This window comes from Anomalospiza imberbis, chromosome 1 (assembly GCF_031753505.1).
Source record: "Anomalospiza imberbis isolate Cuckoo-Finch-1a 21T00152 chromosome 1, ASM3175350v1, whole genome shotgun sequence".
In the NCBI taxonomy this organism is placed as follows: Eukaryota; Metazoa; Chordata; class Aves; order Passeriformes; family Viduidae; genus Anomalospiza; species Anomalospiza imberbis.
The window spans coordinates 58,717,547-58,731,555 of NC_089681.1; the positions used below are offsets into that span (position 1 = coordinate 58,717,547).

Sequence of the window (14,009 nt, forward strand, 5' to 3'; positions counted from 1 at the left end):
GTCTCTCATTGAATATAATTTTTGCATATTTACTTTCTCCACAAGTGCTAGTATGCAGTAGCATAAGTTCAGTCTCACATTATTATTTTCTTATTTACTTATGCTACATCCTGGTTTTCTTTGTATTGATGTTAACGCTTCCAGTTTGGTATTAGTTCCCTATGCCATCTAAAAGCTGTTGATTTCTACCTCTAGTTAAGCAACAATTTAGATAGCCTTGTCAACAGAGTAATTATTCAGCTCTTGAACACACAACTTTGCAGCCAAATGCAAGCAACATGGTAAGAAGGTTCTGAGCCCTTTGGTAGAGCTGCAGTTCAACAGTTTACTTTGCATTTCATATGCAGCCCAGGAACATAGACCATCTTGCAGTTCTTGCATCAACAGTGTTCAGCGACAGCACAGAAAACACCAGCTTTGGTATCTTCTGTCTTGCTTTACCTATATCCTGCCTTGTGTTTTCTAACACTGGAAGACAGTTCATTTAAGTGCTACTCTATCACTAGCACTGAAAATATATTTCTGTCAACAGAAGGGTCAATTACATGAACAGTTCTTCCTTTGAAGATATTCTGGAAACAGGCTGCTTCCATCCTTCACCAGAGGTGAATCATGAAAAGAAGACTTTGTCATGAACTTGACCCTTGAAAGTGGTGTAAAAGTTACCCGTCTCTCCAACCTCTATACATCCATCTATCCAACCTCCCAGAACCAGCAAGTACCCCTGCTTCATGCTACCTAAGTAATCCCAGCATTACTGCTGGGCCTGTGACACTCTGAGGTGAAAAATCAGCATCAGTGTTTTCTGACACTTATCACTTTGGGCATGGTAAGCCTTGATGCTGTCAAGTGCTTTAGAGGAGTGAGGGGCAGCAAAGGGGAAGGCCTGTGCGTTGAAATTGTCGCACCTATAACCTGCCCTATTCCTTCCTCCTCCTATGTTGTCATCTTGCACTGAAACTGACTTTTGGGGTGGGAAATCTGATGTCAGAAGTTTGAGAACTGCCTTCACAATTAATTCACCTTCATCTTAAGCCAGGGTCCACTGTGGAGGCAGCTGTACTCATGGCTGATCCTGCGTTGTGGTTGCACATGTAAGGCTAGAGCGTCTAATGATGTTGGGGTTTTTTCCAAAACACAGCTTGGCGTGACCTACAGCTTTCAGACTAAATTATTGCAGTGCTCCTTTCGAGCTGTAGGTCTATTGTGAAAATACATAAACATTATTTGCTACTGGTGTTACACTTGATGTTGTAAAAGCAAAGAAACAGATCTTTCTCCACTGAAAACCTGTAAAGTGAAAACTATAAAGCCCTCTTCCCTGGTTTTCTTCTGAAACTGGTTGTAATGCTCTCTTTCTCGCACTGTGCCAGACTCTACAGCTTAACTAAATGTGTTTCCCTCCTCCAGTTTTCTTTCCTGTATTCCCAAGCAGGTGAGAGACTAAAAGGAAATACCAACTGTATGTCAGTGCTTAGATAAAAAGCTGCAAAATTAAGTTAGGAAGCTTGCCCTTTTTAGCAAAATCTTATATTGGACCAGTATAGTGGCAGTTTATTGCTTCTATTTGTGCAAATCAGGGATCATTCCAGTATGCTTTTGATGAAGTCGACAAAAGAGAGCACGTTCATCTCCTCCAATGTTTTGGATATTGAAACAGAGTATTTTTTTCCAAGTAAGATAATGCATTAATTGCTTCACTTAGTAGATGAGAATTAGCTTTTGATATAAGCCATCCCATAGACTCCTGACACTTTTCATGCTGAGCAGTCTTGTCCTTGAAGTTACTGTAGTGCACAATGATCAGAACTTACCGCTGATGTTTTGTTAGCATTTACCAGCAGTGTCTTGGCAGAGGGTGACCTCCAGTATTGTCTCGAAACATTTTCAATTTACAGACTCAAGAATTTTTGCTGCCTTTGCCTCTCATTCTTTTGAGGAGGTCAGCCCTTCATGAATTTGCCACAAGAAAGAAGTTCAGAATACCCTATATACTTAAACAGCTTAATAGGAATATAGCTGCAATGAACACAAGACATACAATTCATTTTAATATTTACAGAAGAAATTCATGTTGTTTTAAGTGTACACAAGCAGCTGCTGTCATTTGGCTATGAGCAGATGTTAGACCTCCGAAAGCTTCACTGATAATTAAAATACTAACAGTTAGTGTTTTACCCCAGCTGCAGGTTCTGTTTACTGTAAATTTGATTTTAATGGTGCCTCTGTGCAGTTATTGAATAGAGGTTTGTTTTCTACTATACATGCAAAAGTGTCTACAATGAAGATAAATGGTTATTTCCCATAATTTACTCTGGAAAGATATGAATATAGCTGTAATGTAGTTGAATTTATAAATGAAATACAGATATGACTATCACATTTGAAATGGTAGTTTCTGCTGTCTTAACTAACAAAAATAACTAGGGAAACTTACTATATGTAGTTATTCCCAAGCATTCCTCCTAAAAACTGCTGTGCTTTTTGAATAGGTTGAGATGTGCCCTCAAGCAAAGAACAGGTGCTTCTTTTTACTGAAAGGTGCATTAATCAGAATAGATAAATACAGAGAATCATGATACTCACAGTTGATAGGTATGCTGAAGAATATAATTTCTGCTTGATCATTTAGTAGCATGATGTTTTATTTTGGGTATCCTTTACAAATGTCTGTTCTCTTTTTTTCATACATGTACATCAAATGTTAGGGAAGGCCAGCCATTTTCAGAATTGTTAATCCCAAGGGCCTGATTATGCAAACACAATGCATAATGCAAGCAACCATGTTTAGTCCCTTTGAGACTATTGAGGCTAACTCTGGCAGTAAGCACTATGCTTGATAAATAAATGTTTATAAAACCAGGATCTGAATGTATATATTCTCGAAAAACAAAAACTTTTGCTGAGATAACAATGACAGAAGGTTTTTTTCCTTTTTTTGACAAAGCTGTTAGTGTCTGGCACTAGACCTATTTCAGAAATTCAGATAATTTTCCCTATGAGCAGACCTTGGGGGGGTTTTCCCCTGATTTTTCTCTCATATTAGTGTATTATTTTTCATATTATATTATATGTTCTGTCTGCCTCGGAAACAGAAATCTCTGGTTTGGCCAAGCGCAACCAGAACCCCTTGAAATTGGAATTCTGATTTAGAAGTGCTAAGAATGCACTCTTCACTTGCACTGCAGGGGATAAAACAGAAAGAGTGCATCCGAGTATCATCAATGTCAGTTGTTCCCAAACCGAGGGCCAGAGTAGTCTTTGAAGCTGGACTGCCAAGAAATGTCCAGACTGGCTATCCTCATCTCAAGCTGCTAAATTGCACTGGAAGACATAGCTGAAATACTCCAGATGCATTCCTGATGCTGCTTGCCCATGTAGGTAATTGCTGCGTATGCCACACAGAGGTTTTTGCTCACACATCAGAGTTGAGAAGAGCAGCCTGCATGGTGGCAAACAGGTAAAGAGAAAAGTGGTTTGCAAGTAAACCAGTTACTCTGCAGCTTAGGCAGCTGTAAATTCTACATGTTAACACTGTACATGTTTGCCATGATCAGTGGGAGTTTTGGTATGTATATTTTTTATTTGCATTCCTTCTGTAACACTGGGTTCTATAGCACTCATTTTTGACTTTGAGTGCAGGAAAAGAGAAACTGAAATTTTTCCTAGAGAAAGCCTTTTCCCAAAGGTTAATTAGACACTGAAGGGAAACTAAACCAAGCCGAATAAACTGCCTAAACACCCTAACTGAACAGCTTGGAAATTTAATTTGGTGGCTATCTTTTTCTTTTGTCTTTTTGTGGCTGTTGGCATAGTTCTGTAAGATATGGAAGGTAAAAATAGTGAGCAGGAAATGTCAGTCTGTTTTTCAAAAGGAAAAATATTACAAGAGTATTTTCTTTCACATTTTTAGAAAGCTAAAGGACATCTACTGCTTTTTAAGATATCTGAAATGTTAAAACTTCATCCTTTATTCAAGCAGTTCTTAGAAGGCCTTGAAGTTTTCAAACATGATTGAGTAGTTAAGGACAAAACTAGACGCTAAGTCTGTTTTGAGTTTCAGCACTGAAACATGACATTACTGGATTTTTAAATATAAAATAAATTATGAATATTATTTGGGATTTTTGTTGTTGTTGTTATTGGTTTTGATTTTTCTTCAGTAATAATATATTGAAAGGGGGAAAAAAATGAAGCCTTGTTGTATTGGTATCTCTTGAGATTTATGTAATTTGTGTCAATGGTGGAATTTTTTTATGTCTCTTAGGGAGCTGGTAAAGTCCCCTATAGGTATACTTATTTGTATTGCTTTACAAATATTTGCTGCCTTTGTGGACATAATAGTTGTAACTGGGCCATTTTGGGTTCCTGATTTATTTCACTTCTCATTTTGACTCATCATATTTTCTTTCCTTCAGCAGAAGACATGGATGAGCCTTCACAACCTGTTATTTAGTAGCTTAACTAGCTGGTTTAAAAAATGCTGACCTATACATTGCTTGCACATAAGAGCCTTACAAATTATAAAGAACAGTTTTTACTATGGTCAAGGAACAGAGATGTGAAAAATGCATCTTATTATTATGGCCTCTGAACATCAGGGAAATCCCAAATTATGCCAAAGTTCTTAGATTTTACTTAATTAATTGAAGTAGAGGTAGATCATTACAAAAATAATTGAAATAAAACAGAGCAGAAACTTGTAGCTCGATCAAGGCATTTGGAAAGTGGACTTACTGTACCATTCAAAATATTGTGCTGCCATGTAGACAATAACTTTTAAAATAAGAAAATCAGTTGCTTCTTCAAGTGATGTTAGACATAAGGAGATTTTTTAAAACCTTTTAAATTCCTTATAGGTTGCATTTAATTGAAGGAAAATATGTTTCTTTGCATTCACATTATTTAATATTCATTGCATTTTGGCAGATATGAAATGTTTGTTTGTGTCAATAAATAATATACCTAATGACCAAAGTATGAAAAATTAAGTGTTGCTGAATAGGGGACTATAAATCAGGCCTCCTAGAACTTTTACAGAAAGGAAAAAATAGCTGTTTTAAGCTAGCGGTGTAAATGCAGATCATTTCCGTCGTCATAATAGATTATTTCATTTATGACTTACTGCTTTGTCCTAAAGGTGCTCCTTGTGAAGGATGTCCTCAGCCCAGCCTCACCACACACAGCCGCTTGCTGCAAGTTTTGGGGAAGGATTAGAATTCTAAAGAGGCTGCTGGCTGAGAGTAAGGTGGTGCTTTACATATAATATTAGCCCAGACTTTCCTCACGCGTTATGCGTTTCTTTCTGAGACAAGTCTCCTTAATGCCATCTTTATCTGCTACACGATGCATGAAATCTACTTTCTGTTTTAGAACTGCAGCTGACCCCCGACCCCACGAGTGGCGCCACAATGTGACCTTTCTATTGTCATCAGCTTTCATTCTCCTGAAAATTCTATGAATTTTTATTACAAGTTTTTTTAAACCAAGCTGAGGCTTCAACAAATTACTTGACACAGATGAGATGAAGTTGTTGAAGTAGTGTTAGATAAGTTTTACAGCCAGCATGTGTGCTGCTGAACAGTACAAAGCCAGTGTCCTACAATGTCATACACCAGTAACTGCTGAGCCTACTATTGGATAAATACATCATTTTATGGAACATTGATTGTTCTATAAACCCAATGGAGTATTATGCTCTATGATCAAACCATTTAGATTGTGTGTAGAGCACAGAAAATGCCATATTCAGGATGGTACTAAAAGTGCCATTTGTGTATTTTATGGATGTCATTACGGGGGAAACTTCTCTCTGTAGGCCCTGTTTACTGCAAAATTTTTTAGTCTGTAATGACATTTTTCATTCACAACGTATGCCTTCAAGAGAGGGGGCCCTTGTTTTATTTGTTTCATTCGAGTTTACTGCACAAATCCTGTACATTTTAATTAAATGTAAGCTTAACAAAAGAATAAGGTATTTATTCTGTGGGGAACAAATGATGACAGTAACAAAAGAATAAAACAGATACACAAAAGGAAGTCAGGTACTGAGTAAGAGAGAGGGGAAAAGGTACTAAGCCCTATTTCTAGTTTCCCAGACACACATTAAACATCAAAGCATTTCTTTTAGCCCTATTTCAGGAGTTTGTGGTCTCTGAGAATTAAAATAACCTGTGAATACGGATTTAATGTCTAAAATATCCTGACATTTTCAAATAAAAAACTAACAGTCACTCAGGACTCCAACTGATAAATAATGGCTCTGCTGAAATGACAGACTTCTTGGAAAGAAACCAATTCTCTGATCATTGCACCCCTAGATATGAAACACCTCCTTACAAATTGTCTGAATATGAGCTCTTGTATCATTATATTTTGTCATTTTAATGCCTATTTGTGTATCTTTTTAATTTGCAATGACATGCAATCAGCAACAAGTCCACTTTTCCCAATATTAATGTGGGCTTGTATTGCAGCTTATGTTTGCCGTGTCAGGCAACACTTACCCCTTCCCTTTAACTGTTAAGAGGGGACAAGAGGCAGGCTGGGTTTACTGGGAAAACATGGTTTGTTGCTACATACAGTCCAATAATGTAGCATGTTCCTTAAATACATAAAAATTCCTACAAATGTTGTGTTGGCTTCCAGTGCTTCATTATAAGAGTAGCTGCTAAGCCCCAAAATCTGTTGTTTTCTAAATATCTTCCCTACTTGGCTTTTTACTGTTGAAACAAAAGAAAACCAGTAAAATCTGCAATTCATATTTACCATGAAAAATCACTGAAATTGAAGTTGATGTTCCCAGTAAATTCTTGGTCATAGTCCAGTTAAAATTTAAAGTTACAGTAGATTCACATTAGTTTAAATGACACTTGAACTTCTACACAGCTCAACATTAATTCATTATAGTTGAAATGGAGGAATCTTCAGTGGGTGAATCTTTTACAATCTGATTGAGGCTGTTACATTTTATAGGAGCCATTTTTCAAAGCAGTACTGACAGCACTCGAAGTTATTAAATTGCTGAATCAAAAGATGGACCTGCAATCGCATTTATGAACTGTGATGGAATAGCTGGGGTTGCACTGAGCTGAGGTTAAGATGTTGGTGTAGTTAAGCTTCATCACACCCCTTAGTGACAGCAGTATTTACCCATGTAGTTTACTTTAATGGTCAGGAAGTGGCTTAACTCACCTCTGGATTCAAATAGATTAAGTAAGCAGTCAGAATGGCATAATTATCAGTGCTGCGAGGGATTCACCGGATAGCTCTTCACCCAGGAGACTTCCCATTCAATTGCACAGTAAAGACTGGAGTTGCATAGATTCACAGGCACGGCATTTATTTGAGGAGATAAAAACAGGGTGAATTTCCTTTTTCTTTCCCTTCCCCAAACCAGAGCATCTCCTCAATACACTGATGCTGTGTCCTGTATGTAAATTATTATGATATTTGGAGAAAGATGTCATGATTTTAGTGTATGTGCATGTGAAAATTATCATTGTAGAGTTATTTTGATTTTGAAATCCAGTGGAAAATGCATGATTTGTGGAGTTATTTTGATTTTGTGCCACATCATTGCCAGGCTCCTCTTTTATCTTGTCAACAAAGCAAGATTCCTGAGAGAATTAATTACTTATACTCTATTACAAAATGTGGAGGATAATTGTCGTTTTATGTTGATTTCCCCTTCCTACTTTTCTGCTCTTTTGGGGGTCATGTGAATGTCAGTGCCTACAGAGAGCACAGAAAAAGTGGGAATAAGAACCAGTGGTATATAACAGTAAGCTTACTTCTTGCTTAATACTTGACAAAATGTACTTCAATTGCATGGGCCAGATTTTTTGCAGCATCACCTATAAACACTTTAATGGTTTAAATTGTTAATTTTCTATTCCAAAGAAAAGAAAAAAACTGCCTTGCAAACTAGGAGTAAGAAAGTTATATGGTGTCAGTTTAGACTTGTGAAGGGGATTTGCAGCCTTTCAGCTTGACAAAATTACTTCTTTGTGCTTCACAGTACAGTTCTCTACCAGAAGCTCTGTAATTGAAAAAAGGGTGGATGGATGGATGGAGGATGAATAGATAGATAGATAGATAGATAGATAGATAGATAGCAGTATAAGACCTTGGTCTTTTAATTATTGATATTATTTTGGAATTTTAGTTTGATATGCGCCTTAACATAGCAAGTTGCTAGAAGCTGCAAGGCACCAAGTACTCAGTCTTGGAGTAAATCAGCTTCTAAGTGTGAACTTACCTTTAAGCAAATGAGTGTTTTTTAGAGCCCATTTTAATTCTCTGTGGGATCAGGGTCTGACAGCTCTATGCTTTGAAATGAAAGAGCCCCCTTAGACCAGCTTTAGTATAATTGTCTTGGTCTCTTGAGTTCAATGAAGCACATTGTTCACTAGAACTGGCTTGGAAAGTACAGTGCTAGCCTGAAATTTCAGTTTAAGTGTCACTTTTTTTTCTTGCCTGTTTTTATCCCAAGCAAGCCATGGCATATCTATTTGTGTTAGTGGTAAGAAACTACACCTGTTATTCCAGAGATGTGATTTCAGTTTGTGTAGGTGAATTTAAACTGGAATGTGAATGGGGCAGTTTCAGCAGCATGGACTTTATCAGCCTTCCTAAGGCCTCTCTGACATTAGGCCCTCACCTTGTTTGCAATGTCCAGCACCCACTCTTCTCTCTGTGTGCACTGATTGCGTCCCACAGCTTGCTCCCAGCACATGGAGGAGTTTTCTGAGTGCTTCTGGAGGGCACTGCCATGGGGAGACAGGGAGGGATAGAGCTATCCTTCTATCCTTCTCTCTGTGTGCACTGATTGCGTCCCACAGCTTGCTCCCAGCACATGGAGGAGCTTTCTGAGTGCTTCTGGAGGGCACTGCCATGGGGAGACAGGGAGGGATAGAGCTATCCTTCTATCCTTCTCTCTGTGTGCACTGATTGCGTCCCACAGCTTGCTCCCAGCACATGGAGGAGCTTTCTGAGTGCTTCTGGAGGGCACTGCCATGGGGAGACAGGGAGGGATAGAGCTATCCTTCTATCCTTCTCTCTGTGTGCACTGATTGCGTCCCACAGCTTGCTCCCAGCACATGGAGGAGCTTTCTGAGTGCTTCTGGAGGGCACTGCCATGGGGAGACAGGGAGGGATAGAGCTATCCTTCTATGGACATCCACAAAGCTGGCCACAGGGTCCTCTCATTTCTGTCCTCCCAAAAACATGTAGGCCATGCTTGGAGGGTGATGGCCTTGACTTAGTACAGCCTTGGGCACCATTTGCCTTGCTGAAGCTTTATTGTTCGTGGTGACAATTGAGAAGGAAACCTTCAATGAGACAAAACCAAACTGGGTGACACAGCAAGCAGCTGGAATATGGGGGTTACAGGTATTATAGTTTGTTAATTGATTTCCTGCAGGAATAATTAAGATGTGTAATTGGGGGTTCTCTGAATTAGATTTTATAGAATATCCTGCTTAGGGTAAGAAAACTACTTAGTGTTTTTGCCAGGTAACTGGGTAAGTGACTGAGTCAGTCAAATGAGCCAGAGAAGATGCTGGATGGAAAAGGAAGGGGAAGACAATGGCATCAAAATCACAGCATGGCAATGACCTCACCAACAAAAGCAGGGTATTAAGAAGATCAGCCACAGTTTCTCACACCAAGATATGTATAATGTAATATGCAATTCAAAAATTCATTACTGAAGTACCAAAATATCACCAATAGGATCTTCTATAAAAGATGTGGCTTTTAACTGTATACTGTATTTATCTGGGCTTTTTTTATATAGAATATTTTTAAAAACACATTTAAATTGTTAATAAGCTGCAGCATTGTTACACTCAGCAATTATTTCAACCTGTAAATATGTTATTTGGAAAACATGCAAATTGGTTTTGTTCATTTGCTCATTTTATGTATGTTTTCTGTCAATTAAATCTAAAAATTGTCAGGGAATTTTTTTTCATTTAAGCTACAATTGTTAAAGTAATGAACTGATACTTGCCATGATACCATGTTAACAGCATATTTTGTCTTGTAGGCATTGTGTCCAAGTCCTATGAGTGCCGACTGAAGGGGCAAGGAGCAACCTTTGTGGAAACCACGAGCCCTTTTACGGCAGCAGCACTGGGAGAGGTTTCTCCAGTGAAGGAGAAGGCCTTTCAGGGCAGCAGGAGACAGCCACAGTCCCCCGAGGAAGTCCAGCAGTTCATTATTATTCAAGGATACGACGGCGACTTTGCCATCGATGCTTCCGTGGAAGAGACAGCAGCGGCCACCCTGCAGACACTGGCGATGGCGGGGCAGATGGCCAGGGTGGTCCACATTACAGAGGACGGGCAAGTCATAGCCACAAACCAAAACGGCTCCCACGTGAGTAGTGTGGTTCCTGAGCAGATCCTTACAGAGCAGTTAGCAGATGGTGCCACACAGGTGGTGGTAGTTGAAGGAGCAGGAGCTGACATGGAGGAGGCCGTTCAATTAGATGCGGTTCCTGACTCCAGTAGCACCGTACTGCAGCAGATAATGCGACAAGAAGTTTTAGATGCTTCTGAGGCTACAGTCCATCCTCCGGAGTCGTCCTCAGCATTAGATGCCCTCCTTTGTGCTGTGACAGAGCTGGGTGAAGCGGAAAACAAATCCGAACTCCTTGACAGATGCAGGTCTGGTCACAAAGACTTCTTGCAAATGCCGAACCCAGAGGTGCCCAGCATTCCCAGTGATGCAGAGGGACAAGAAATACAAATGTTCCATGAAGTTCAGGAGACTCAGGAAGATACCAAACCTATGGAAGTAGTGACACGGGTCATGCACCCATCGGCTATAATTGCATCTCAGGAGAGAGCTCAGGCTGCCTTCAAGAACATGGTGCAAGGAGTGTTGCAGTTTGCTGTGTGTGACACAGCTGCGGCCGACCAGCTCATGAAAGAAGGTGTCACCCAGGTCATTGTAAATGAGGAGGGGACTGTGCATATGGTAGCTGGAGAAGGTTCTCAGATAATTATGCAGGAAGCTGGTAGCCACACGCTCAGTGTGCAGAGCGAGCACATGGATTTAGTGGAGTCGGATGGACAAATATCGCAGATTATTGTCAGTGAAGAATTAGCTCAAGCCATGGCTCAGGGTTCTGATGGTGACTTCTCTGAAGGTGCAACACACTACATCGTCACAGAATTGCCACCAGACATGCAGGATGAGCCTGGTGTGTACTCACACGCTGTGATAGAGACAGCTGGGTCCCAAGACATTCTGCAGGCTGGTACTGCTATAAAAGCAGAAGCCATAGCCCCTGATAGAGCGAGAGAACAGTTAACAAGCATGGTCATTTATACAGAGGGTGGCTCACAGGTAATTCAGGGCCAGAGAGATTATAACAAAGTACAAGAAGCATGAAGAGCTCCACTCGTAGGCTGGGCGCGGAGCAGAGCAGATATTACCAGAATCATGGAGGCACTGTATTCCTGGAACACTTTCTGTAAAGCCTTCTCATAGAACCTCCTCCAAACCAGGTAACAAATACATGTCCTGCTAACAGGAGGAGTTCACTGAAGAGGATAAAACAATTTTGCTACAATAGCTCTAAGAACTATTATATGCGATTATTATACAACAAGCATACTGGGGTACAAAACAGGATAAAAAGCCTCCCGCCCAAAGTAGAAATTGTTCTGTTCAGTGCTTTCTTTGTTGATGTTTTTGTCTTAATGTTGTTTTATCTCAGGGTAATTCCCTGCCTTCTGTCATTTTTGTCTAACATAATCACAGGAGTAAAATAATTGCACTTACATGTACATTTTGTGAACAGATAAATATGCAAAAAAATACAAACCCCACAATAACAAGTGAACAGGTAAGCATATATACGATATTGGGTGCCCTTCTTCATTTTAAAGTAGAACAGGTGACATTTTGCTTTCTAAAATCTTTGCTTTAAAACATGCTTGGCTAAAAATATGTCATCAAAATACGGATTTTTTTGCATCTAAAATTAAAGTTTTCATACTACTTTACTCTTTCATGGCAACACATTAGACTTTCCCTAAAGAAGAGCTCAAAAAAGCTACACTTCAGAAAATCCTTGATTATACATATTCAGGAAGAACTTGATGCCTGTAACTTCCATTTAATTTTAGATGAGAGTCCTACATAAGAAATGTGCATTTTTTGAAAAAAATGTTGTCACTGTCAGTGTTTTGCTTTTCTTATAACTAGTGCTTCATATAAATACCATTTTGCTGTTCATTTTGTGAGCTACTTCTCAAATGTTAGGAGGATTTTTAAAGAAAATTCTGACATTGACATTAACAACTAGGGGGAAAAAAGGTGACCTTGTATTTCTTGCTTAGTCCAGAATGTCAGCTATTTACTTGTGGATATACTGCAATTGTTCAATGCAAGTTCATGTTGAAAAGATTTGTTTCATGATAAAACTGCTTCTGTTTCTTTAGAAAAATTGTAAAATATAAGCTGTCAAGATTTGGGTTTTTTTTTTTTTTTTGTCTTTCAAATAAAATGTTAGCATTAAAATGAAGCATCATGATTTTTAATATTAAACAATAAACAGAACTGGCATTCAGCAGGAGCAAACGAATGCTATCTGTTATGTCTGTGCATTTTCTCTTTTCTCTTTTCCTTTCTCTAGCTTGCTAGATAGATAAAGATAAAAGAATCTAATTTCTGAAGTGTGCCTCATGCATGCTTAATATAATTGTGTAAGTGTTTAGGGTATAAGCCATGCTGACTCTAGAGATAACTGGGTTTCCTATCATGTTTAATATCTTAAAATTATCAGCTGTAAGAAAGTTGGGGTGGTGTAAAACAATAGTTCCTTCCTGAAGCAACTGCTTAAAAATGTCTTTTCTGAAAGGGCTGCTGAGAAAAGGTGCTTCATTCTGGGGCTATAAGATCCTGCTGCCTCTTCATCTCTTATTATTATTTTTCAAATTTTGTTATTTTCCAAGAGTTGAGGTTGTGTCTTTGTCAAACCCCAAAAAAAGTAAATTTCAAGTTAGACATCAAGATTCATAATTAGGCGAGTTTGACTTGCTCATCTTTCTTAAAAGTGACAGGCTGTTCACTTACTCTTAAATACTGTCTTCAGCAAACAGTGACAGGATCAACTCCCGTTTGTTATCAGGAAAAAGGTGACCTTTACAAAATGATGGCCCTCTGCAAGACTCTCACAGATGTTCAAAAAACTGAATGTTTTTCAGTGGAAATATTTCTTCTTGATCATTTCTCCTGTTAACTGTAGCCCTGTGGTCTTGCAGCTTGGATGCTAATTCTTCGCTGTGCTTAGTCCTGTATGGCTAACCTTTCTGCTGCAGTACAGGGTGTTGACACTGACATGCTGCAGTTTACCATTTGTGATTTATTTAGGATAAATACGTCTCAGGTGGCATTTAATCCTTCATAAAACCAGTGTAGCCTGCAGTGTCAAACCAGCAATCACATTGTATGCACAATGAAAAGAGCAGACCTTTGCATTAAAAAAAAAGCCCCAGTGGTAGATGTTCCTGTGCTTGGGAGCACTGGAAAGGATTGACTAACCTACCATGTGCTGTAATTACCTGGGAGCTCAGATTAACAATACTTTTCTCTGAGTCTGATCAGGAGAGCTAATATTTTCCTAGGGCCTTTTTTGTTTCCTTCTTTCTAATGTGCACTTTAAAGTTAACTTACTTGTGCTCTACAAATGTATCATTAGAAATCAAGGATGACATTCGTTCCTGTGCTGTCAACCTGTTTAAGGACTCCATGGACTGTCTCAACCCCATGCTATAACGCTCTCTGCCATACACTGAAAGTTGAGGCCATGGCAGGTCTCTTCCAGTCTTCCTGTGCCGAGGAAACATCTCTGGCATTTGTCTCCCTCCTGTGCCAGAGCTTCTGGCATTATCCCAGCTCATAATCTGGGATGAGATGAGCTGGATTGTTCTATGGATCTTCCAAGCATTCTCATGCCTTCTGCCTTGGAGAGCAGGGAAGATTAGGCAGCA

General features: G+C 39.1%; 1 protein-coding gene across 3 annotated transcripts in view; it reads left to right on the forward strand.

The window, feature by feature from the left end:
* The window catches only part of ZNF407 (zinc finger protein 407), a 338,979-nt gene extending 326,358 nt beyond the window's left edge, over positions 1-12,621 (forward strand). For all 3 annotated transcript variants that reach the window (XM_068193734.1, XM_068193740.1, XM_068193747.1), the window contains one exon: positions 10,052-12,621. In XM_068193734.1, coding sequence (XP_068049835.1) covers positions 10,052-11,403 — 1,352 coding nt within the window. In that variant the 3' untranslated portion in view covers positions 11,404-12,621. The remainder of the gene's footprint in view (positions 1-10,051) is intronic.
* Positions 12,622-14,009: the final 1,388 nt, after the last annotated feature.